Source organism: Hemiscyllium ocellatum, chromosome 5 (genome assembly GCF_020745735.1).
Source record: "Hemiscyllium ocellatum isolate sHemOce1 chromosome 5, sHemOce1.pat.X.cur, whole genome shotgun sequence".
Classification (NCBI taxonomy): Eukaryota; Metazoa; Chordata; class Chondrichthyes; order Orectolobiformes; family Hemiscylliidae; genus Hemiscyllium; species Hemiscyllium ocellatum.
In genome coordinates, this window is record NC_083405.1 from 87,508,560 (window position 1) to 87,535,194 (window position 26,635).

Sequence of the window (26,635 nt, forward strand, 5' to 3'; positions counted from 1 at the left end):
TTCAATCATCCCTCATAAACCTTAATGAATAAAGGCTTGATCTGTTCAATAGTTCCTGATAAGACAACTTCTTCTCCTAGGAATCAACCTACTGAATCACCTTGAATTGCCTTCAATGCCAATCTCATTTTTGAAATTTGGAGACCAAAACTCTGCATAATATTCCTGGTACAGTCTCACCATCCCCTGAATCAGTTGTAACATGACTTCCTTATTTTTAAAATTCTACCCCCTGGGAATAAAGGCCAAAATTTTATTTGCCACCTTAATTGCTGAAGCAGTGTGCTTGAGAAAGTGGTAGTGAGCTGCTGCCTTGAACTGCTACAGTATCGTGTAGGTAGACACCATGCTCGGAGGTGCTAGTGGCAGAGTAGTATTAGTGCTGGATCATTAACCTGCAGACCAAGGAAAGTTTCAGGGGTTCCAGATTAAAATCCTGCCATTGCAAGTAGTGGAATTTGAAATCAATATAAGATCTTCTATATAAAAACAAAAGGTGTAATGATGACCATTAAATTGTGCATGGTTGGAATTATTGGGAAGAAACACCTGGTTCACTAATGGGGCTATACTGCTGCATGTGGTGGTGAGGGAGTGAATGTTTGCTGTGTGAATGTTGGGATTTTGGCTTGAACACCAAGAGAAACCTCCTTGCTCCTCTTTGTATAGTGCAATGAAACTTGTACGTCCACCCATGAGGACAGGTGAGACCTTATTTTAATGTTTAAATGGAAAAGTGGCACCTCTGAGTTTGACACCACTTTAGTATTGTGCTGGAGTGTCAGCCACTGTTGGTTTAGCTTCCTCTTTCCAGTAGAGGTGGTTATCTATTTCTCTTGGAACCAGTCTCTCTCTCTCTGATTCGATCATCTCTCGCTCTAAGCTATTCCCTCTGATATTCTCACAAGCTGTTTTTTTTCCCTTCCGATTTTTCTTCCTGCAATATTGGGCAATGTATGAAATTTGTTCTTTACTGTATTTTGTTATCCAATTTCTTGCCATTTCTCCTTTTTCCATCTTTAATCCATTTAATGTCTTTGGCAGGAAGAAAATGGAGAATGCAATAACCAAGTTTATACTTCAGATTGAACTGGTCTCCAGCCTGATAGTATTTTCCTGGCAGTTTTACTATGATTGCTCATCAAAGCAAATAGTACCGACTTGAGCAGAAACATCCTCAATTTTCTCTTCTACCACTATGCCATTTACAGATAAATTGCTAGAGTGACTACACTACTCTACACAAAATTAATTCATTGCCAAAAGTTACTATTGAGCATTTTTAAGGTATAAAAGTCACTATATCAGTTAGTTACTTTTTATCTTCATAATTTGCATATCAATATGGTCCCCTCGTATAAGTCTTATCTCCAAGATCTTTCAATGTGTGTGTCAGAATTTGCTAATTTGATTAATTTTGGCCTTCAGAGTGGGGGTCAGATCGCTGCAGGAGGATTTATATTGAGCAACTGAAGTTGATGTTTTAGTTGCCCCAAACTAAAGCATGTACTCCATTCATCTGCTGCAGGCTTTGTTGATCCACATATTTATGTGAAGGTCTTTTTTACTGAGGCATTCACTGTGAGACTGTCTCCTCTTGGGGATTGAGCATCACCTAAAGTGTCTGCCTGCAATTACCTATTTATTCCTACTACATCTCAATCCCCTCACTTCACATGTTGTTATGCCCAACTCCCAAAATGTGTTTGTGTATTTACAACTTCGAAGGAAAAGTGAACACTTAAAGTTGCACTACATAATGAACAAAATATAGGAATGGAACTTTCAAAAAAAATCTTTGAGGTGCAATCTGTTAAATAACTGGCCTGGATGTAATATATAAACTCTACCTTTTTCTTTTAGCTTCTGCTTAAAGGGTGAGAGTCTGGATGGTAATTGTCCTGCTGTTATAGACTACACTCCATATTTAAAGTTCACACAAAGGTAGATTTATTCTGATTTGTGTATTTTCTTTTCTTCAATGTGATTAGATCAAGTAATAAGAATTAAAATCTGAAAGCTAAGATTTTTCCTAAAATGTTCAACTTCCATTTATTCATATTACACTAGTGTCCCAACTGATGGACATAAATATATAATGATTTGCCTGAGATTGTGTACTGATATTTTCTGGATTACATTTGCAGACGAGTTAATTGTGAACCTAAACTATCTTAATTACTTGGGCAATAAATAACTGAATTGAGGCATTAATATTCAGAATTCAGAGTGCTCTGTTTGCTTCTACATTTTATAGTGCCTCCAATCTGGGGATCTTGTAAAATCTGATCTGTTGGTTCTTGGCTTGATGTCTGCAGATACTGAGGCTGTTTCAATGGAAGTCAAAATATTCTGCTTGAACTTTCTCTTCTGAGTCATCTCATCAATTAGAAGTCTAATAATGGCCATGAATCCATTGTTGATTGCTAGGAACAAACCCATCTGCTTCACAAGTGTCTTTTAGGGTGGGGAAACTGTCATCCTTACCTGGTCTAGCCTACATGTGACTCCAGACCCACTGCAATTTGGGATGGGCAATAAACACTGACATAGCCAGTGATGCCCTCATCCTGTGAATGAATGTTTTAAAAAACCTCTAGCATCAACCTTGAATCTGAATAATTTGCTATTCACCAAAAGCGTCACACTCAGTTGTCAAACAACTGCTTTGAAGGTACAGGTCTGTCTGATCTGGACTGGAATCTGTGCCATATTACAGCAGACCTGTTATCGACCTTCTCTCTTTTTTTCCCCCCAAGGAGAATAGGCCCAAAGTCTCCAATCTATTTATGTATGTGAAATTCCTCACCCCTGCAGCCATTCCCTCAAAGCCTTACTATACTCTCTCTAAAACTTTCATATCTTTTCTGAAGTGTATGCACAGAACTGAATGTTGGGCACCAGTTGAGGCTGAAACAGTATTTTATGCAAGTTTAATCTAAGTTCCTGACTCTTGTTCTCTGTACCCTGATAGATAAAGTTACTGTTTAATGTTCTGTGCTGTGTCCTGTCCTGTCCTGTCCTGCCACTTCCCTAATGTCTCTGCGCACACATTTGTCTATTTGCTCCAACCCTTTAGAATTGAAACCTTTTTAGTTTGTTCTGTCTATCTGTGTTCATAGAATCATAGAGTCACTACAGTGTGAAAGCAGGTCATTTTGGTCCTTCGAGTTCACACCATTGCCCTGCAGAGCATCTCACCAGACCCACCCCCAACCCTATATTTCCCTTGGTCAATTCACTTAATCTGCATATGTGTGGACTTTGTGTCTCCTACTAATAAATCATTTCACATTTTCTGCATTAAATTACACCTGTTCCTTGCCTGTCCAATCGTTCAACATTAAATATCTTTGAGGTTCTTTGCTGTCCTCATGGTTCACTATATCTCAGTTTTATATCATCTATAATTTTGAAATTGTGCTTTGTACATCAAAGTGTAGGTAATTAATGCATATTAAGGGCAGCAGGAGGCACAACATTCAATTCAAGAGAATTCCAACTATAAAGCTTCCTGCTCTTCATAAAAAACCTTTTTTAGGCTTGTCCTTGTCCAATTTCTTCTTCTTAGAATTAGTACACTCTGTTTTACTGTGAGCACTAACTTTTGCCCAAGGTCTGTTGCATACCATTTGACCAAATGCCTTTTGAAAGTCTATGAACACCCTATCAACCCTCTTTGTAAATAAAATGCAAGCAGTTAGCTGAATACAGTCTGTTATCTTAATTGCTTTTCTTTAGCCTACATTTTCCCAAGTGACAATTCAGGATAAAATTAATAATCATTTCAAGATGCTTTGAGGTTAAATGCTTATAATTTTCTGTCTCTGTGCTGGTAATTGGAGAATTAGTTTACTGGTGTTTCAGCTCAATCTAATTCATGAAATGTCCTGTTGCAAAGCTCTGAGAGTATCAGCAGTGATGAGGAGGAGTTGCGGACTCTCGGAAGCAGCGGCAGTGAAGGCAGCACCCCTGAGAACATCGGTCCACCTTTCATTTCTGACCAACACAGTTGGTACAACAAATGCAAGCGAGTGGAACAGAAGTTCAGGCTTGCGCTGGAGCAGAAGGTAATTCTCATCGTTGATCTGGTGACTTTTCACTAATGAGGTGTACCTGCCCTAATTCTCCATTTGATCTGTTTCTGATGTAAATGTTTCCCTTCTTAAGGGTGCTGGAGCTTTCTCCATTTCTTATGGCACAAAGGTAGAATCAGCAGTCCCAGTACAAACATGTAACCTTCCATTTGGGTAATAGCTTCAGTGAAATAGAATATGGTCAGGATATAAATAAATTAAATAAAGAAAATGATTAATGATGAGATTCAAACCTCCGTCTGAGTTGACATTGGAAAGCTGAAAACTTTGCTTGTGGGCTGAGTGAGGAAGTAACAAAAAAGGAAAAGTTGAAACAAATAATCTGAGGAAGTTGATGTGCTAGAACCTTCGGAAAATATTAAGATTGATAAGTCCCCAGGGCCAGACCAGATTTATCCTAGGCTGCTCCGGGAAGGGCGAAAGGAAGTTGCTAAGCCACTGGCGAAGATCTTTGCTTCCTCACTCACCACAGGAGTTGAACCGGAGGATTGGAAGGAGGTGAATGTTGTTCCTCTTTTCAAGAAGGGTAATAGGGAAATCCAGGCAATTACAGACCAGTCAGTCTTACATCTGTGGTCCGCAAAGTTTTGGAAGTTCTGAGGGATAGGATTTATGACTATTTGGCAAAGCATAGTGTGATTAAAGGCAGTCAGCATGGCCTTTTGAAGGGTAAGGTCATGTCTCACTAATCTTATTGAGTTCTTTTGAGGAGGTGTCAAAAAAGCTCATTACAGTCGAGCAGTGAATGTGGTGTATATGGACTTCAGCAAGGCATTTGATAGGGTTCCCCATGGTAGGCTCATTCATAAAGTCAGGAAGTATGGGATACAGGGAGATTTGACTATCTGGATTCAGAATTGGCTGGCTGACAGAAGGCAGAGAGTGGTTGTAGATGGAAAGTATGCTGCCCGGAGAACAGTGGTGAGTGGGGTCCCACAGGGCTCTGTTTTTGGACCTCTGCTCTTTGTAGTTTTTCTAAATGACTTGGATGAGGAGGTTGAGGGGTGGGTTAGTAGATTTGCAGAGGAGACAAAGATCGGAGGTGTTGTCGATAGTATCAAGAGCTACTGCAGGCTGCAGCGCGACATAGACAGGGTGCAGAGTTGGGCTGAGAAATGGCAGATGGAGTTCAACCTAGATAAATGCGAAGTGATGCATTTTGGAAGGTCGAACTTGAATGCTGAACATAGGATTAAAGACGGAATTCTTGGCAGTGTGGAGGAACAGAGTGATCTGGGTGTGCAAGTACATAGATCCCTCAAAGTTGCCACCAAATGGATAGGGTTGTTAAGAAAGCATATGGTGTTTTGGCTTTCATTAACAGGGGGATCGAGATTAAGAGCCGCGAGGTTTTGCTGCAGCTCTACAAGTCCCTGGTGAGACCACCCTTGGAATATTGTGTCCAGTTCTGGTCGCCCTACTATAGGAAAGATAGAGGCTTTGGAGAGGGTGCAAAGAAGGTTTACAGGATGCTGCCTGGACTGGAGGGCTTGCCTTATGAAGAAAGATTGAATAAGCTTGGACTTTTCTCTCTTGAGAGAAGGAGAGAGAGAGAGGAAGCCTGATCGAGGTGTACAAAATAATGAGAGGAATAGATAGATTCAATAGCGAGAGACTTTTCCCTAGGGCAGGATTGACTGGTACAAGAAGTCATTGTTTGAAGATATTAGGAGGAAGATATAAAGGAGATGTCAGAGGTAGGTTCTTTACTCAGAGTTGTGAATGCATGAAGTGCGTTACCAGCTGTGGTGGTGGAAGCAGAGTCATTGGGGACATTTAAGCCACTGCTGGACATGTACATGGATAGCAGCGAGTTGAGGGGTGTGTAGGCTAAGTTACTATATTTTACAATAGGATTAAATCTCGGCACAATATCGTGGGCCAAAGGGCCTGTTCTGTGCTGTACTTTTCTGTGTTCTAAATTACAGATGTAAATGCCTTCAACTATTTCAGGGTTAAAATGAACGATGAGCAAAACAAGTTGAACTGAGATCAAGTTTAGTGGTTCCAAAGCCAATAGGTCAAATCGAAACTCTAGAGTCCTGCCACTTCCAGTGTGGTGCTGGACAATTAAACCAATCACGAGAGGAGGATGTTCCACAATTATCCCACCTTAAATAATCAGGGAGCTCAGCACCTCACTGCATAACATAAGCCTGAAGCATTTATGACCATCTGTAGCCAGAAATGCTGACTGGATGATGCAACTTAACTTCTGTTTCAGTGGTTCCCAGTCCTTCAGATACCAGGCTTCAGCTAATTTTATTTAGTCCACTTAATATCAGCGTGGGTTGGTACCTGGGACTTCAATGTTGTGACCATTAGAGACGTGGATAGAACAGGGACAGGAATGGCTGTTGCAGGTTCCAGGGTTTAAATGATTTAGTAGGGTCAGAGATGGGGGTAAAAGAGGGGGAGGTGTGGCATTGCTTGTCAAGGATAGTATTACAGCGGTGGAAAGGACGATGGAGGAAGACTTGCCATCTGAGGTAGTTTGGGCTGAGGTTAGAAATAGGAAAGGTGAGGTCACCCTGTTAGGAGTTTTCTACAGGCCTCCTAATAGTCCGAGAGAAGTAGAGGAAAGTATTGTGAGAATGATTCAGGAGAAGAGTGAAAGTAGCAGGGTGGTTGTTATGGGGGACTTTAACTTCCCAGATATTGACTGGGAAAGCTATAGCTCGAGTTCGTTAGATGGGTCGGTGTTTGTCCAATGTGTGCAGGAGGGTTTCCTGACACAATATGTAGACAGGCCAACAAGAGGTGAGGCTATACTGGATTTGGTTCTAGGTAATGAACCAGGCCAGGTGTTAGACTTGGAGGTAGGTGAGCACTTCGGGGACAGTGACCACAACTCGGTGACTTTTACTCTAGTGATGGAGAGTGATAAGTATGCACTGCAGGGCAAGAGTTATAGCTGGGGAAGGGAAATTATGATGCAGTGAGGCATGACTTAGGATGCGTGGATTGGAAAAATAGGCTTCAAGGGAAGAACACAAATGATATGTGGAGATTGTTCAAGGAACAGCTAATGGGTGTCCTTGATAAGCATGTACCAGTCAGGCAGGGAGTAAAGGGTCTTGTGAGGGAGCCGTGGTTTAATAAGGTATTGGAATCCCTTGTGAAAGGGAAGAGGGCGGCCTATGTAAAGATGAGGCGTGAAGGTTCAGTTGGGGCGATAGAGAGTTATAAGGTAGCCAGGAAGGATCTAAAGAGAGAGCTAAGAGCAGCGAGAAGGGGACATGAAAAGTCCTTAGTTGGTAGGATTAGGGAAAACCCAAAGGCTTTCTATAGGTATGTCAGGAATAAAAGGATGACTAGGGTAGGTATCGGTCCAGTCAATGATAGTAGTGGGAAGTTGTGCGTGGAGGCGGAGGAGATTGGAGAGACACTAAATCAATACTTTTCGTCAGTATTCACTCAGGAACAGGACACTGTTGTTGATGTGAATATTGAGTCACAAGTGATTAGAATGGATGGCCTTGAGGTATGTAGGGAAGAGGTCTGGGGAATACTGGAAAGGATGAAAATAGATAAGTCCCCTGGGCCTGATGGCATTTATCCTAGAATCCTCTGGGAAGCTAGGGAGGAGATAGCGGAGCCATTGGCCTTGATTTTTATGTCGTCGTTGTCTACGGGAATAGTGCCAGAAGACTGGAGGATAGCGAATGTGGTCCCCTTGTTCAAGAAGGGAAGTAGGGATAGCCCTAGTAACTATAGGCCAGTGAGTCTCACTTCTATTGTGGGCAAAGTCTTAGAGAGAATTGTAAGGGATAGGATTTATGAACATCTGGATAGGAATAATGTGATCAAGGATAGTCAGCATGGTTTTGTGAAGGGCAGGTCGTCCTCACAAACCTTATTGAGTTCTTTGAGAAGGTGACCAAGGAAGTGGACGAGGGCAAAGCAGTAGATGTGTATATGGATTTTAGCAAGGCGTTCGATAAGGTACCCTATGGCAGGCTAATGCAAAAACTATGGAGGTATGGCATTGAGGGTGCATTAGAGGTTTGGATTAGGAATTGGCTGGCTGGAAGGAGACAGAGGGTAGTAGTTGATGGTATAGGTTCATCTTGGAGTGCAGTTACTAGTGGTGTTCCACAAGGATTTGTTTTGGGACCATTGCTGTTTGTCATTTTTATAAATGACCTAGAGGAGGGGCTTGAAGGCTGGGTGAGCAAGTTTGCGGATGACACGAAAGTCGGTGGAGTTGTGGACAGTGAAGAAGGATGTGGCAGGTTACAGCAGGATATAGAGAAGTTGCAGAGCTGGGCAGAAAGGTGGCAAATGGAGTTCAATGTAGCTAAGTGTGAAGTCATTCACTTTGGTAGGAGTAAGAAGATGATGGATTACTGGGCTAATGGTAGGCTACTTGGTAGTGTGGATGAGCAGAGGGATCTTGGTGTCCATGTACACAGATCTCTGAAAGTTGCCACCCAGGTAAATAGTGCTGTGAAGAAGGCATATGGTGTACTGGGCTTTATTGGTAGAGGAATTGAGTTCCGGAGTCCTGAGGTGATGTTGCAGTTATATAAGACTCTGGTGCGGCCTCATCTGGAGTATTGTGTGCAGTTTTGGTCGCCATACTATAGGAAGGATGTGGAGGCATTGGAACGAGTGCAGAGGAGGTTTACCAGGATGTTGCCTGGTATGGTTGAAAGATTGTATGAGGAAAGGCTGAGGCACCTGGGGCTTTTCTCATTGGAGAAAAGAAGGTTTAGGGGAGATTTGATAGAGGTGTACAAGTTGATTAGGGGTTTAGATAGGGTTGACAGTGAGAACCTTTTTCCGCAAATGGAGTCAGCTGTTACTAGGGGACACAACTTTAAATTAAGGGGTGGTAGGTATAGGACAGATGTTAGGGGTAGATTCTTTACTCAGCGGGTTGTGAGTTCTTGGAATGCCCTGCCAGTAGCAGTGGTGGACTCTCCCTCTTTATGGTCATTCAAGCGGGCACTGGACAAGCAAATGGAGGTTATTGGGCTAGTGTAGCTTTGGTAGGCTTCGGTCGGCGCAACATCAAGGGCCGAAGGGCCTGTACTGCGCTGTATTTTTCTGTTTTTTCTATGTTCTAAATGGCCAAAGAGTACTAGATAGGGCAAAAATCTGGGCCCTGACAATATTCTGGCAACAGTACTTGTGCTCCAGAATGTACTGTATCCTAGCCAAGCTGTTCCAGTATAGCTACAACATTGGTAGTAACCAACCAATAAAGAAAATTGCCTATGTATGTCCTATACTTAAAATAGCAAGACAAATCGAATCTACAATGTCAGCCTTTTCTTGATCAGAAGTTAGGACTGGACCAGCGAATGAATACTGTGACTACAGGAGTATGATGATGTACTCCACATTTGCCTGGATGTGTGCATCTCCAACAACAGTCCGGAATGTTGACACCATCCAAGACCAAGCCACCTATTTTATTAGCACCACATGGACAGATGTTCAGTCCCTCCGCCACCAACACTCAGTAGCAGCACTGTGTACCATCAATAAGAAATTCACCAAGGCATCTCAGATGGCACGTTCCAAACTCATGGCCGCTTCCATCTGAAGGGGCAGGGATATCCGGAACACCAGCACCAAGTTCCTCTCTAAGCCACTCACCATCCTGACTTGGAAATATTTCACTGTTACTGAAACAAGTTAGAGTTGAGATTTTGTTTTTAAAAAGGAAGAAGGATTAAAGTATTGCAGGTTATGTTTTTCAAGCTGCACGTAAAACAAAACCAGGTTGAAATTGCTGAGATACAGCAAGAACAGTATAAAACCATGGACTCTAGAGATTTGTTTTTAATTGAATCCCCACCCTGTTGTTCTCAATTGCTGTAAAAGCAATTAAGTTACATTACTAATCCTTTGTCTCAAATACCAAATTCCTTGCTCCTGCAGATCCTACTCACCACCAAAGTTAAAAATAGAATGCTCTTCTACACATGCTGAAATATCTATGTATGAAAACTCCAGTCTTGTGGCTATATGTTGTGAAACTTGAAAGGATTCAGCAAAGATTTACAAGGATGTTGCCAGGCTTGGAGAACTTGAGCTATAGGGAGAGGCTGAACAGGCTGGGGCTGTTTTCCCTGGAGTGTCGGAGGCTGAGGGATGACCTTAGACTCATAGAGATGTACAGCATGGAAACAGACCCTTAGGTCCAACACCTTCATGCCAACTAGGTATCCTAAATTAATCTATTCCCATTTGCCAGGATTTGGCCCAACTGGACCCTTCTTAATCATGTACCAATCCAGATGCCTTTTTAAATGTTGCAGTTGTACCTGCCTCCACTACTTCTCTGGCAGTTCAATCCATACACACATCACCCCTGTGTGAAAGTGTTGCCCCATAAGTCCCTTTTAAATCATCTTCTCGCCTTAAACCTATGCTCTCTAGTTTTGGACTCCCCAACCCTGAGAAAAACGCCTTTACTATTCACCATATCTATGTCCCTCATGATTTTATGAATCTCTATAAACTTACCCTTCAGCCTCTGATGTTTCATGGACAATAGCCTCAGTCTATTCAGCCCCTCCCTCTGCCTCAAATCTTCCAACACTAGCAACAGCCTTGTAAATCTTGTCTGAATCCTTTCAAGTTTCACAACATCTTTCCTTTAGCAAGGAGAACAGAATTGAACACAGTATTCCAAAAGTGGCCTGACCAATATCCTAGGAGACGGTGAAGCCTGCAGATGCTGGAGATCAGAGTTGAGAGTGTGTTGCTAAAGATTTACAAAATTTATGAGGGGCATGGATAGGGTAAATAGGCAAAGTCTTTTCCCTGGGGACGGGGAGTCCAGAGCTAGAGGGCATGGATTTAGGGTGAGAGGGGAAAGATATAAAAGAGACCTAAGGGGCAACTTTTTCTCTGAGGGTGGTAAGTGTATGGAATGAGTTGCCAGAGGAAGTGGTGGAGGCTGGTGCAATTGCAACATTTAAAAGGCATTTGGATGGGTATATCATTTGCAGGATGAGGGTTTTACTGGGCCAGCATTTATTGTCCATTCCTAATTGCCCAAAAGGCAATGAAGAGTCATCCACACTGCTGTGGGTCTGGAGTGACATGTAGGCCAGACCGGGTGAGGTTGGCATTTTCCTTCCCTAAAGGACATTAGTGAACCAAATGCATTTTTCCCAATAATCCAAAATGGATTCATCAGTAGGCTCTTGATTCCAGATTTTTATTGAATTTAAATTCTGCTATTTGCCTTGGTGGGATTCAAATTCAGGTCCCCAGAGCCATGAGGGTCTCTGGATTAACAATCCAGTCATAATACCACAAGGCCATTGCCTCCCGTTCTTGAACTGACATTATGTGCCTGCAGTATTTATAGAGCAAAATAAAGTCTAATCACAAATAGATACAGGAAAGTAGGACCTTGTCTTGATAAAGTGCAATGTATCCTTGAAGGACCACCTCCATTTTGCTGCTTTTTGTTAACTGTCTTCAGCCTCCAGGTTCTGATCCTCTGGTCTATGCAGTTCCTGACTGGACCCTTGGATGAGGCATTTCAGTTCCCAGCTTTGACCTTTCAAAGTTTGCCATATCTTGAGTTTGAAGCTCCTAGCAGGCTGATTTCTGTTGGTCGATCTTAAAATTGGAGAGCTGACAGTACATTCAGCTTCTTCATTCTTTTTATTTGTTCCAAGCAATTAGTTTCTGAATAACAAAATGGATAGTTGCTAGATCACACCAGTGTTTTGCACGGAGCGAAGCACATGATTGAATTTTTTGTTTTGTCTTTGTTTTTCCTCCTTTAGTTATCTAAGCTCTGCTCACTTGCTAAGATAACTTGGGCTGAGATCATAAATGAGTTTGAGGGGAAGGGTCTTGATATCTTTGATACTTCATGCTGTGTGTAACAATCCGTTCATACCCTTCATCGGCTATTTCTAGTACCTTAAGCTGATCTAATCAAATAGTTGATCCACAGAGCCACTGTTTTATAGTCACAGAACAAAAACAGGATTTACTGTAATATTTAACAGTAATTTAGGAATTGCTTTTTCAACAATGGCTAATAATTGTCATTTGCAAATGGCAGTTGAATAACTGAAATTAGAATAACTTAATTTTGACCAGATTTGAGGTCTGCATTCTACAATTACATACCTCCTCACCAATAATGTAAATCAGTAACTTTTGTATTTAGAGTACAGTGCTTCACAAAATGTTTTTTTCTTCCATTAGGATCTGCAAAGTTTACAGCACTTATGCACTTATATGTAACTATGGTGACATAATAATAATAATCAAATTGCACAGAATTATTGAGATTTATTTTAATTTGAGGATCTATGGCTTGTAAACCTTTTCACAGCTATACAATAATCCATTAAATACCAGTATTGGAGCAGAATCTTCTACTGGAAAATTGTATTTTTGTGGCTTCTAATGTTATCAACACACTATTTCAGTCATGATCTTGATTAGAGTGGGTTCTTGGAACTATTTGCTTTCAGTGCAAGACAATTTCACTAGTGAGGAAAGAAATAAACTTGCACTCAGGAGATCAACTTCCAAAGTCACCTTTAATGTTTTATCTGTTTAACTGCTTTTTAAATTGCTTTCCACATTTCTCACTGTTTGGAGAATGTAAGTATAACATCTGTATTAAATAGTGTCCCAGCTTTTGTGGGGGTTGAGAATGATTCCACTCAAATGGCAGTCTGTAATAAATAGATGTAATTTTGGTTTGAGTATGGATCATTACTTTCAAAACTTTCAGTAAAAGAAATTTCTGAATTTGTCTTAGTGATGTGTGTGGGCACTGCATTTTGAATTGTCATTATCGATTTGATTTGTAGGGTTACTTGGAAGAATTGGTACGCCTGCGAGAAGCTCAACTTGCAGAGTCAGTTGCTCAAAACAAACTTGTTCTACAAAGGATGGAAGAGACTGATCTGAACCACAAATTTGAGAAAGAACAACTGGAGTTCATTATCCTGGAGCTGCAGGATCAGCTGTAAGAACCTAATTGAGCAGCACAATTCCTATTCAAGAAAATTGGGTGGCTCTTTATATCCTCTTTTTAATTATAACATTTATCAGAGGCACTTGAGACAGTGCGGAGAAGAGGCAAGAGGCTTATTCCTTGTGTCAGGGTTTATAGTAATGAAGATAGACCGAAGAGAATTGCAATACCTGCAACACCAGCTTTTCAAAGGTGGATTTGTAAAGCTGTGTAAGATAGTTTAAAGAGAAAAAGACAAATCCAGAACATTGCTATTAATTAAATGATATAAGGAGGCAAAGCCTTACTATAAAATGGTTAAATGCATACTTACAATTGAATTATTCAAAGCATGGACTTGCAGATAATGAAACAACTAATTCTAAAGAACAACTTCCTGTAACATAAAATTGGATAGAATATTAGCTATAGGTTCTTTCTGGACAAAATGGGACATCTTAAATGGATGATTTTCAAGTTAACCTTTCAAAAAAATTTCCATATATCACTCTTTTGAATGCTCACTTGGTCAGTGTTAATGCTGCTGAGCCATTCATGGTATTACATATTGAAGTCCTCCACCCAGAATATGATGACCACAAGAGAAAAACCCATTTGTTTCAGTAATGTCCTTAGGGAAGGAAACTGCTGTCCTTACCTGGTCTGGCCGACACGTGACTTCAGACACAGCAATCTGGTTGGCTCTCAATTGTCCACTGGGCAAATAAGGACGGGCAATGACTGCTGTCCTAGCCAGCAAAAACAAATCATTCCAATGATGGGTTACATAGAACATTACAGCGCAGTACAGGCCCTTCGGCCCTCGATGTTGCGCAGTCCTGTCTTACTAATCTGAAGCCCATGCATCTACACTATTCCATTTACATCCATATGCCTGTCCAATGAAGACATAAATGAACTTAAACTTGGTGAATTGATTACCATTGCAGGCAATGCATTCCATATCCTTACTACTCTGAGTAAAGAAACTACCTCTGACATCTGCCTTATACCTATCTCCCCTCACTTTAAAGCTGTGTCCGCTCGTGTTTGCCTTCTCCATACTTGGAAAAAGGCTCTCCCTGTCCACCCTATCTAACCCTCTGATTATCTTGTACGTCTCTATTAAGTCTCCTCTCAACCTCCTTCTCTCTAGCGAGAACAGCCTCAAGGCCCTCAGCCTTTCCTCGTAAGACATTTCCTCCATACCAGGCAACATTCTCCTCTGCACCCTTTCCAAAGCTTCCACATCCTCCTCATAATGTGGTGACCAGAACTGTATACAATACTCCAAGTGTGGCTGTACCATAACCTCCTGGTTCCGGAACTCAATCCCTCTATTAATAAAGGCCAAAACATTGTATGCCTTCTTAACAACCCTGTCAATCTGGGTGGCAACTTTCAGGGATCTGTGTACATGGACACCGAGATCCCTCTGCTCATCCGCACTCCCCAGAATCCTACAATTAGCCCAGTACTCTGCATTCTGATTACTCCATCCAAAGTGTATCACCTCACACCTGTCCACGTTAAATTCTATTTGCCACCTCTCAGCCCAACTCTGCATCCTATCTATGTCTCTCTGCAACCTACTACATCCTTTATCACTATCCACAACTCCACCTACCTTAGTGTCGTCAGCAAATTTGCTAACCCACCCTTCTATGCCCTCATCCAAGTCATTTATAAAAATGACGAACAGCAGTGGACCTAACACTGACCCTTGTGGTATGCCGTTAGTAACTGGACACCAAGATGAACATATTCCATCAACTACAACCCTCTTTCTTTCAGTAAGGCAATTACTTATCCAAACTGCTGTGTCTCCCACAATCCCATTCCTCCGCATTTTGTATAATAGCCTACTGTGGGGAACCTTATCAAATGCCTTGCTGAAATCCATATACACCACATCAACTGGTTTACTGTCTTCTACCTGTTTGGTCACTTTGTCAAAAAACTCAATAAGATTCGTTAGGCACGACCTACCCTTCACAAAACCATGCTGACTGTCCCTGATCTGATTATTCTTTTCTAGATGGTTATAAATGCGATCTCCTTTAACCTTTTCCAACACTTTACCAACAACTGAAGTGAGACTCACTGGTCTGTAATTACCAGCCTTGTCTCTACTACCCCTTTTGAACAGGGGAACCACATTTGCTAGTCTCCAGTCTTCGGGTACTATTCCTGCAGACAATGATGATTTGAAAATCAATGCCATAGGCTCGACAGTCTCTTTCCTTGCTTCCCAGAGGATCTTAGGATAGATCACATCTGGCCCAGGGGACTTATCTATATTCACATTCTGTAATAATTCCAATACCACTTCCTTGTGAACGTCAATTTCTTCTAGTCTAGATGAAAGTATCTCTGTATCTTCTCGCCAATATTGTCATTTTCTATGTTGAACACTTGAAAAATATTTATTTAGTGTTCCCCCATCTCCTCTGACTCCACACACAATTTCCCACTATTATCCTTGATTGGCCCTAATTTAACTCTCGTTATTCTTTTATTCCTGACATACCTATGGAAGGCCTTAGGCTTAACTTTGATCCTATCCGCTAACAACTTCTCATGTCTCCCCCTGGCTCTTCTGAGATCTCTTTTTAGGTCTTTCCTGGCTTCCTTGTAACCCTCAAGCGCCCTATCTGAGTTATCACATTTTGCCCGACCATAAGCCGCCGCCGCCTTGACCAGGGATTCCACTTTCTTAGTAAACCACGGCTTACGCGTTCTATAACGTCCACCCTGTCTAACAGGTATGTACTTATCTGGGACACACTGGAGCTTTTCCATGAATAAGTTCCACATTTTTAATGTGCTCATCCCCTGCAGTTTCCTCCCCCAATCTAAGCTTCCTAAATCTTTCCTAATTGCATCATAGTTTCCCTTTCCCCAGCTGTAACTCCTGCTCGGTGGAGCACACCTATCCCTTTCCATCACTAAAGTAAACTTGACAGAATTGTGATCGCTGTCTCCAAAGTGCTCACCTACTTCCACCTCACCTTGCTCGTTACCCAGTATTAAATCTAATGTGGCTTCACCCCTTGTAGGCCTGTCTACATACTGTCAGGAAGCCCTGCTGCACACACTGGACAAAAACTGATCCATCTATAGTACTCGTACTGTAGTGTTCCCAGTCAATGTTTGGATAGTTAAGTCCCCCATGACAACTACCCTGCCCCTCTCACTCCTATCAAGAATCATCTTTGCTGTCCTTTCCTCAACATCTCTGGGACTATTCGGAGGCCTATAGAAAACTCCCAGAATGGTGACTTCTCCTTTTCTGTTTCTAACCTCAGCCCATACTACCAAACGTCCTTTCTACAACTGTAGTATTGTCCCTGATCGATAATGCCACACCTCCCCTTCTTTTACCATCTTCTCTGTTCTTACTGAAGCATCTGAATCCTGGAACCTGCAACAACCATTCCTGTCCCTGCTCTATCCATGTCTCTGTAATGGCCACAACATCGGAGTCCTGGGTAACAAGAGACATAAGTTTATTTATAGTTCTCTGAAGTGACCTAGCTGCCTCTTTATTAAAAATATTAACTTTCTGCTGCTATAAAATTGATTTTTTTTTTCCATTGCTGAATTTTGTGAAGATGAGTATAACACTGATATATAGTGGAAATAAAGGATTGAAATGAAGTGTGTAGAGCTGTTTATCATGCACATTTCTATGGTGATGTGACAGCTAGGTTTCTGCATAGAAATGAAACTTATGGGCATGTGGAGGAGGCACAAGTTTCATTTTTCATGGTAACTACTGGGCTGAGTGTACTGCATAATCACATAATTAACAATACAATAGCATACTCTGTGCACTGACTCATGGAAAACCAACACTAGAAATTGCAGTACGACATCCATTGCAGAGGCTAATTATTTTTAAATTCTGTAACATCTTTTAATAACCTAGATTTTTAAATCCTGTCCAAGTGTGATTTGTGAATGAGTGCTGTAGAAGATGTTTTTTGATGTGACTGATTTTAATCTGTGCCTACAGGGTCTTTGCACAGGTACATCACTAGATTCCAGTCTGTCCAGGTCACTGATCCCTTTATAGAGTCATAGAGCTATATGTCATGGACACAGATTCTTTGGTCCAACTCATCTGCACTGATTAAGTATCCTAAATTGATTTAGTCCCATTTGCTGATAGGTGGGTCATATCCCTCTAACCCTTCCTATTCATGTACCCTTCCAGATGCCATTAAATTTTGCAATTTTGTCCACCTCCACTACTTTCTCTGGTAGCTTGTTCCATACACTCACCACCATCTATGTGAAAATTTCTTCCCTCTGGTCCCTTTTTAAATCTTTCCCCTCTCACCTCAAACCCATGCCTCCTAGTTTTTGGACTCTCCCACCCTGGGGGAAAAAAAGACCTTGGCTATCCATGCATCTCATAATTTTATAAATCTGTGTAAGGTCAACCTTCAACCTCCTACACACTCTGGGCGGGGCGGGGGGAGGAGGAGGAATGGTGGTGAAAATGCCTCGGCCTGTCCCTATTAGCTCAAACTCACCAATCTGGCAACATCCTGATGTTTTTTTTCTGTACCCTTTCAAGTTTGACAATATCCTTTCCAAAACAGGGAAACCAGATTGAATGTGGTATTCTAAAAGTGGCCTAACCAATGTCCTGTAACACCACAATATGGTATCCCAACTCCTAGACACCATGTACTGACCAATGAAGGCAAGTTTGCCAAACGCCTCCTTCACCCTGTCTACCTGCCACCTTCATTTTCAAGGAACTATGCACCTGCACCCTTAGGTTCCTTTATTCACTGACGCTCCAAGTTCCAATATGAAGTGCTTACGTCCTGCCCTGATTTGCCTTACCAATATGCAGCAGCACACATTTAAACTCCTTCTGCCACTCCTTGGCCCATTTGACTCATCTGATCAAGGCCTCATTGTACTCTGAGATGACCACCTCCATTATCCACTACAACACCAATTTTGTTATCAGCAAACTTACTAACCAAACCACCTATGGTCACATCCAAATCATTGATATAAATGATCAAAAGCAATGGACCAATACACCATTGTTTCAAATTTAAAAATCACCCCTATACTACTACCCTCTGTCTCCCAACTTCAAGCTGATTTTACGTCCAATTGTCTTACTCACTCTGGATTCCATGTGGTCTAACCTTGCTAACCAGATCTCTGAGGAACCTTGTCGAATGCCTTGCTGAGGTTTGTCTATACAACTTGTACTGCTGTGCCTTTACCAATCTTCTTTGTCACTTCTTCAAAACACTCAGGTTCGTGAGACATGATTTCCTATACACAAAGCCATGTTGACTATCCCTAATCAGTCTTTGCTTTACAAATGCATCCAAATCTGTCCCTCAAATCCAACATTTTACTCATTGCTGACGTCAGGCTCACTGGTCTATAATTCTCTTTTCTTTCCTTACAGCCTTTCTTAAATAATGGCACCACATGAGCCAACCTCCAGTCTTCTGGCACCTTGCCTGTGCCTATCGATGATACAAATATCTCAGCAGGAGTCCAGCAATCCCTTCCCTTGTTTCCGTTGAAGTTCTAGGATACATCTGATCAGATCCTGGGGATTTATGCACCTTTGTGTTTAAAGACATCCAGCACCACCTGTTCTGAAAATGGACACTTCTCAAGATATCACTATTTATTTCTTCAAGTTTGTTAACTTCCTTATCTTTCTCTACAGTAAATAGTGATGCAAAAAGCCTATTTAATATCTCACCATTTCCTGTGGTTCCAGACGTAGATAGCTTTGTTGATCTTTAAGGGGGCCTGCTGTCCTCAGAGCTACACTCTTTCCTTTGATGTATTTGTAGAATCTCTTTGGATTTTCCTTAACCCTATTTACCAAACTTATCTCTCTCCCTTTTTATACTGTCCTGATTTCCGTCTTCAGTATACTCCCACTGCCATAATACTCCTCTAGGGATTCACTCGATCCCAGCTGTCTACATCTACCATGTGCCTCCTTTTCCCTTGACAGAGCCTCAATTTCTCTCGTCATCCAGCATTCCCTATGCCTGGTGCTTTGCCCTTCACCCTAACATATTATCCCTGGATTCTCAATATCTCATTTTTAAAGTCCTCCACTTTCCAAATGTCCCTCTACCAATGAATAGCCTCTCCAAATCAAGTTTTGAAAGTTCCTGTCGTATACTTGGTTGAAAACTGTTCATCTTTCGTTTCTTTGTAGTAGCTGCAGTCTTAGCAGATTTTGTTTCTGCAACATGCTTAATTCCAAACTTTTAATGCACCTATTTGTAAAATTCTATTGCCCCTCATACTTCCAATAATGAAATAGTTGCTTTATTGAAAACACATACATTGCAATTCCCACTCTATATGCAAGAGTGGAGTACAGAAGTATCACTGTAGGGAGGCCTGTTACCTTTGAACTAAAGGCTTTCAGCTCTCTATTTGATTGGGTTCACTGGTCAGTGCTTAGGTTTTACTTTGTTTTGGCAGGAGAAAGTGAGGACTGCAGATGCTGGAGATCAGAGCTGAAAATGTGTTGCTGGAAAAGTGCAGCAGGTCGGGCAGCATCCAAGGAACAGGAAATTCGACGTTTCGGGCATAAGCCCTTCATCAGGATCAGGATTCCTGATGAAGGACTTATGCCCGAAACTTCGAATTTCCTGTTCCTTGGATGCTGCCTGACCTGCTCTTTTCCAGCAACACATTTTCAGCTTTGTTTTGGCAGGCACTGCTATGTTAGTGCAGTATGGATGTTAGAGATATGTAATTGTTTTTCCAGATAACTAAACAAACAAAACAAGTCAAATTAAATTATTTTGCGTTTCCCTGTTCCCTTTATTAGCTCCCCAGTTGCATTCTCGAAGAGTTCCATTCATTTTAAGTACACTCTTTTTACATACGCATGGAGTGCTTGCTGTTTGCTTGTGTATTTTAGCCAATTTATTTTCATAAGTAATTTTCTCCTTTTTTTATTGGATTTTTAATCTTTTCTTTTTATAAAATATCCCAATTCTCTGGTCTACTAGTTCCTTTCACTGTTTTGTATTTTGTAAGTAGGAACATAGAACATAAGAAGTAGGACTAGGCCATGTGGCCCTTCAAGCCTGCTCCACCACTCAGTAAGATCATGGCTAGTCTTTTCGTGGACTCGCTCCACTTACCTGCATTTTCACCATATCTCTTAATTCCTTTAATTTTTCAAAAAAGTATCTACCTTAGCTTTTAAAAATTATTGAAGTAGCGTCAATTACTTTCCTGGGCAAGGAAATTCTTAGATTAACAACCCTCTGGGTGAAGAAGCTCCTTCTCAGTTCAGTTCTTAACCTGCTTCCTCTAATCTTGAGGTCATATCGTTTTTTGTTCTGGTTTGACTTACAAATGGAAGCATCCTATCCGTTTCTATTTTATCGACTTTCCATTCCTAATTTTGTTTCTATAAGATCCCCACCTTCAGTGCCAGTACTCCATCCTTAAGTAAGGAGACCAAATCTGCACACACTACTTCAGGTGTGGCTTCACCAGCACCTTTTACAGTTGTGATAGTACCTCTCTGTTCTTAAACCCAACCCATTTAGCAAGTAATTTAGGAAGGACAAAATTCTATTTGCCTTCCTAATTACTTGTACCTGCAGACCAACCTTCCGCGATTCATGCACAAAGGCACCCAGGTCCCTCTGCAAATTAGCATACTGCAATTTTTTACCATTCAAGTAGTCATCTATTTTGCTGTTACTCCTGCTACATTTACTCGCATTATATTCCATTTGCCAGACTTTTGCCCACTCACTCGCTGTATCTATGTTCCTCTGCACACTCTGCTCTGCCACTCCTCTTCGTGTCATTGGCAAATTTTGACGCCATACACGTGGTCCCCAACTCCAAATCATCTATGTATATTATGAATAATTGTGGTCCCGGCATCAATTTTGTAATGTACTAGGATGCCCAGTTGTATGCGATACCTTAAAATGCTGTACAGATTTTACATAAGTCATCCAAGTGCAAAGTCACTCTGGGCATGGTTCTCTCCATGTTGGAGGGGAGTTGGTGGAAGCCAGGAAGTAAAACCTGCATCACTGACCTGCAGAGGCAGTCTGGTTCATCAAGTGACAAAAATAGTGATACGTAACATTTACAAATTATGCCGTCTTTTCCTGGGTTGGGGGTGAGCTTTTGTACCAGTTCTGTTCCTTTATCAATTATACAAGGTGTTGGTGAGTCCACCTCCTGAATACTGAAACTTGGGGCACATTACTTAAGGAAAGATGTCAGTGTGTAGGAGATGATTCAGAAGCGGTTTACCAGGTTAATACCTGAAACCAGCTTATGAGGATTGATTGGACAGACCAGGCTTGCTTTCCCTGAGGATTAGAAGAATGAGGGATGACTTGTGTGTTTAAGATCCTAAATATTCTTGATAAGGTGGATGTGGAAAGGTTGTTTCCTCTTGAGTGTGAGTTGACAACTAGGAACCCTATTTTGAAATTAAGGGCCATCGTTTCAGGGCACAAATCTTTTTTCACTGAGGATTGCGTGACTTTAGGACACTGTCACAGAATGTAGTAAGGCAGTGTTCATTGAACATTTTCAAAACTGAGGTGGATAGATCCTTAGGCAGGGGAATTGAGGGTTTTTGGGAATGTGGAATTTGAAACAAACTGATCAGTTGCCATTTTATTGAATGGTAGAGCAGACTCGGAGTAGTAAAGAGTATTTCCTACTTCTATTTCATATGTTCGAAATAGTTCAAGAAAGCTGTTCATTCTTTTCCCTGGAGGCAGTCCTATTTTCTCTTTACAATGTTATTAGGGTTGAGGTGGCTACCAGTGACTGGTGGAATTTACATGGGCTACTGGAGTTTAGTTATAAATACTTCAAAGCCTCCAACAATGTAAGTGTAGTATTTGCTGCTGTTTATCTTTAATAACTTACGATTGTTTGAAATGTTCATTTCTTAAAGCTGTTGTCAGAGATCTGAACCATAAATCAAAAATTATTAAAATCTAGAAGTAAAACAATTGCATTACTAGAAATGAGTTAATGTAGCAACGTGACTGGTAATTATAGATGTTAGTGTTTTCCATATTGGCTTGTAACAGTGAGATCACAGTCACGCTTTGGAAGGTAAATAAATATTTACTATTGAAAAGTAGCAGAACCAAGTATCTCTCATAGTTGTAGGAGTAGCTGCTAGCTATTACTGAGTAAATTTGGTTAATCTGAGAAGTTTGTTTTCTTGCTGCAATCTCATTCCACACCTTGACTTTCAGGGCAGTGTTAAAACATAATGATTTGAGATCAAGACAAGAATTAACTGCACACCTCACTAATCAGTGGCCCTCCCCAGGAGCACTAGACGCAGATGCTGTTGCTTTGGATACACTTCTGTATAGAAAACAGTGTGGACAATGGGATGAGTATGTTTACATTTTATTTTAACACTCCAAGTTTGACTTGTTCTGGTTGTGATTATTCTAACTTCAAAATCACTTGTCTTATCATCCTGTCTTGCTCTGGTTCACCTGAGGTTTTTATTTGATCATAAAAGGATGTTTTCTTTTCTGTCTGAAAGATTTGGATTTGTAATATTAATATTACTGTCTCCACTACTGTTGCCTGACCTGGGGATTTTTAGCAATTTCATTTTGTTTTGTGTTTCTCAGCATTTGCAGTATTTTGCTTTTTTGACATTTAATTGTCCTTTTTGTAAATGATTCAACTTAAGACTTGCATACTGGACACTTTTTTTTTGTTTTCATACAAAATTCATACCAATCTATTTTAAGTGTATTTCTTCACTTCCACTTTGGAAGAGTAAACAAAAATTTTCAGATCAGATACTGATTTACCTATCACTGCAACTTGTAGGAGAAACTAAAACTAGGAGTCATTGTTTAAAATTAAGGAAGCACCCATTTAAAGTAGAGATGGGAACATATTTTGTCCCCCACAAGATTTATCTTTTGAATTCCCTTTCTCCAAAAGTTAATGGATGTAGAATCTTCACAGAAGAGGTAGAAAGGTTATTGGTAACCAAGGTAATGGAAGATTATTGGGGATATGTGGGAATTGAGATTAAAATAAGATCAGCCATGATTGAATTGACTGGCTGAGTAGGGTCAAGGTGTTAAGTTGCCTACTCTTGTTGCTTGTTTGTTTTCATACGTCATCACCCGACACGATAACAGGCAGTAATATATTTAACTCTTTTTATTTTTTAAAATTGCCCTTTTGATATGAGGTATGTATTCTTCGGTTGACAAAATGTTTAGTTGATATTTTGTCATGTGTATTCTAAGTATTTAGTGTATGTGAAAATGAGGAAATTTTAATTTTAGAAAATGTGGTGAGTTGGTTTAGGGAGCATAGGAGGCTGTTGTAGCAGTTTGAAATCATGGGCATGGATAGACTAAATGGACAAAGTCTTTACCCTGGGGTGGGGGAGTCCAGAGCTAGAGGGCATAGGTTTCAAGTGAATGGGGTACCCAGGGTTAACTTTTTCATGCAGTGTATGGTGGTACATGTATGGAATGAGCTGCAAGAGGTGGTAGAGGCGGCTGGTACCATTGCAACATCTAACAGACATCTGATTGGTATATGAATAGGAAGGATTTAGAGGAATATAAGCCAATTGTTGGCAAATGGGCCTAGATTAGGTTGGGATATCTGGTCGACCTAGATGAGTTGGACCGAAGGGTCTGTTGCCGTGTTGTACAGTTCTTTGACTCTGCATTGCATGTTGTTAATGTATAATAATTGCAAAAACCAACTTTCTGTCACAACCTGTTTTTCAGAATTTGTTGACAGCTGTTAATTCTCCAATCTTAATGATTAAAAAATGAGGTCTGCAGATGCTGGAGATCACAGCTGCAAATGTGTTGCTGGTCAAAGCACAGCAGGTTAGGCAGCATCTCAGGAATAGAGAATTCGACGTTTCGAGCATAAGCATGATTACACAATGATTAAACTGTCCTCTACATCGCATTGTTCAGTCAACTAGTCAGTTACAATAACAAAAGTCTCAGTCGATTTTTCTAATCATTGTATAAAGTGTGGTATCGCAGCATTTGAGGTATAGCCAACAGCTAAAAGTAAGTCCAAACTAATGTAACCAGTTTTGAAGGAAATGTCTACTTATAAAGTAAGTGTTACTGTTGCTCAGTAAATTCTTGCACGGTCATCAATTATGTAGTATTGAAATCTACAAATGAAATATCTTGTTGGATGTTAGGAAATAAGTGTTCTGTTCGAGAAATTTACTAATCTCCTCACACAAGAATTGGTGAAACAATGTTTGTATGCAATCTCAAGAAATAAACAGATAATTTGCATTGGGAGCTAAGTATAATACAGCATACTCCGATCATTTTGCTTCAGAATGCCTAACGGGTCATGGACTTAATGTATCGCATCCCGTTGAGGTATATAATCATTTAGGCATAAGTAATAGAGAGCAGTTAACAATATGCCCCCCCCCCACACCACCACCCCTTATATGTCACAACACAATATACGATGTGCATGCTTGTGACTTAAAGACATGGTGGATTAAGATTAGTTTCACATGTTATTGGCAAGCTTCTAAAGTGATGTTGTGATTGTTTTTGCAGCCACAGTTTTCAAAGTTTGGAGCAGCTCTCTGCAGAGATTAGTCTTTCTTCAACTTCACTAGATCCGTTACATCCACAAAAAGAGGGGGTGGGAAGGCATGGAAACTCAAAAAGTGAAGGTAAGATTTAAGGTGGGGGAGGGGGGGGTAGGAAGTGGCATTGACCTCCTGACCCAGGATCAACTCAGCATTAAATACTTACAAGTGCTTACTTTATGGACTGAAATCTATTTGTATTCAGTGGAAACAAGATGTCAACTATACAGAATTTAGGGTGTATAGTACAAAGTTATTGCATTTATTGTCCCAGTTAGCCAAACACAACTGAAGCTTATCTGTTTGTAAATACCTACAGCTCAACTAGTTTTAACTGGGGTTTGTACTTCTACTGAGTCAGAAGGACAAATCTAGGCTGATATTTCAGTCAAGCAGAGGGGGGGGGGGGGTGCTGTGTTTTGTTTCTGATTTTTATATACCCACTCTCCTTAAAAAAGGGTTGGATATATTAGCTAATATTCATGCTGGAAGATACTAATTTTTAAACAAAGCAGATATCTGAACATTATCACTTCGCTGCTATTTATGGGGAGCTCGTTGGGTGCAATCTGTCTGTTGTGTTTCCTGCAGTGACTACACTTCACTAATACTAGTACTAATAACCTGCAATGTGCTGTGGCATATCCTGACATCATGAAAGGCAGGTCGTTTTTTTTTATTCGGACCAATATCTGACAATCCCAACATATTTGCACATACACTTCACCTTTCCTGAAAGGGAGTGGGCTGGGGAAGACCTGTTTGACCCCTGAAAATAGTAGCAATCGTGTTGTAAATTCTTTGTGTGTGAGAGATGGGGTAGAAGGTGACTACCATTTTGATTATGAGGATTTGTTTTGCCACCTTCAGCATGATGTCACCATCAAGCACTTCCCCCACCTTTCCTGGTCAATATTCTGAAGGGACCAGGTGAAAGTGAGGACTGCAGATGCTGGAGATCAAAGTCGCATGTGTGATGCTGGAAAGGCACAGCAGGTCAAGCAGCATCCGAGGAGCAGGAGAATTGCTGTTTCGGGCATTCCTGATGAAGTGCTTTTGGCCAAAACAACATTTGATTCTCCTGCGCCTTGGAATGCTGCCTGACCTGCTGTACATCTCTAGCATCACACTTTTGATTAGACAGGAACCAGTACATCTGCAATCATCTTCTCTTGGATCATTTCCAATATCTCTCCTCGTCTTCCTCCTCTCCCCCCCACCTCCCCACTCCACCTCCCCACTCCCAGAGCACTTCCCTGAAAGCATCGAAGATGGAGCAGTTCATTTTTACCTTCTCCTTTCCCAGTATTCAGGGACCCACATATTTCTTGAAAGTAAGACAACTATTTATGATTCTGCGTTCAATGTAATATACTGCTCATGATGCAGTCACCTCCACACTGAGATTAAACTTCGATGGGCACTTTGTAGAATACCTCCTCAAATCTTGGTCTGAGCCTCTGTGGCTGTCTGTTTTAATTCTCTGCCTTGCACCAATTCTGTCCTTGGTCTTCTACACTGATTCCATGAAGCTCAATGTCAACTTGTAGAACGCCATATCTCTTGGGTACTTTCCAGTCTTTTGGACTCCAAATTCTTGAGTATAACAAATTTAGACCACAACCTCAGCCCCCTTTTGTTTTTGACTGGAGCATTGATAATGCCCCTGCTATTCCCAGGTACGCTTTTTCTTTAACTCACTTATGGGATGTGGGCCAGCACTTATTACCCCATCTCTAATTGCCCAGAAGGCGATTAAAGTGTCAACTACACTGCTGTGAATCTAAAGTTGCATGTAAGTCAGACCACACAACAGCGGCAGTTTTCTTCTCTCAAGGACATCGATGAACCAGGTGGGTTTTCTTTTGACAATGGTTTCATGCTCCCCATTTGACTCCTAATGAATGAAATCAAATTCCACCACCTTCCATG

At 41.0% G+C, this 26,635-nt stretch overlaps 1 protein-coding gene across 2 annotated transcripts in view; it reads left to right on the forward strand.

The window, feature by feature from the left end:
* Positions 1 to 26,635, forward strand: part of rundc3b (RUN domain containing 3b) — a 117,282-nt gene that overhangs the window by 85,113 nt on the left and 5,534 nt on the right. The window contains exons 6-10 of one of the 2 annotated variants that reach the window (XM_060825551.1): positions 1,864 to 1,944; positions 3,902 to 4,070; positions 12,905 to 13,062; positions 22,329 to 22,475; positions 24,669 to 24,787. In XM_060825551.1, coding sequence (XP_060681534.1) covers positions 1,864 to 1,944; positions 3,902 to 4,070; positions 12,905 to 13,062; positions 22,329 to 22,475; positions 24,669 to 24,787 — 674 coding nt within the window. The remainder of the gene's footprint in view (positions 1 to 1,863; positions 1,945 to 3,901; positions 4,071 to 12,904; positions 13,063 to 22,328; positions 22,476 to 24,668; positions 24,788 to 26,635) is intronic. The other variant, XM_060825552.1, reaches the window with a different exon arrangement.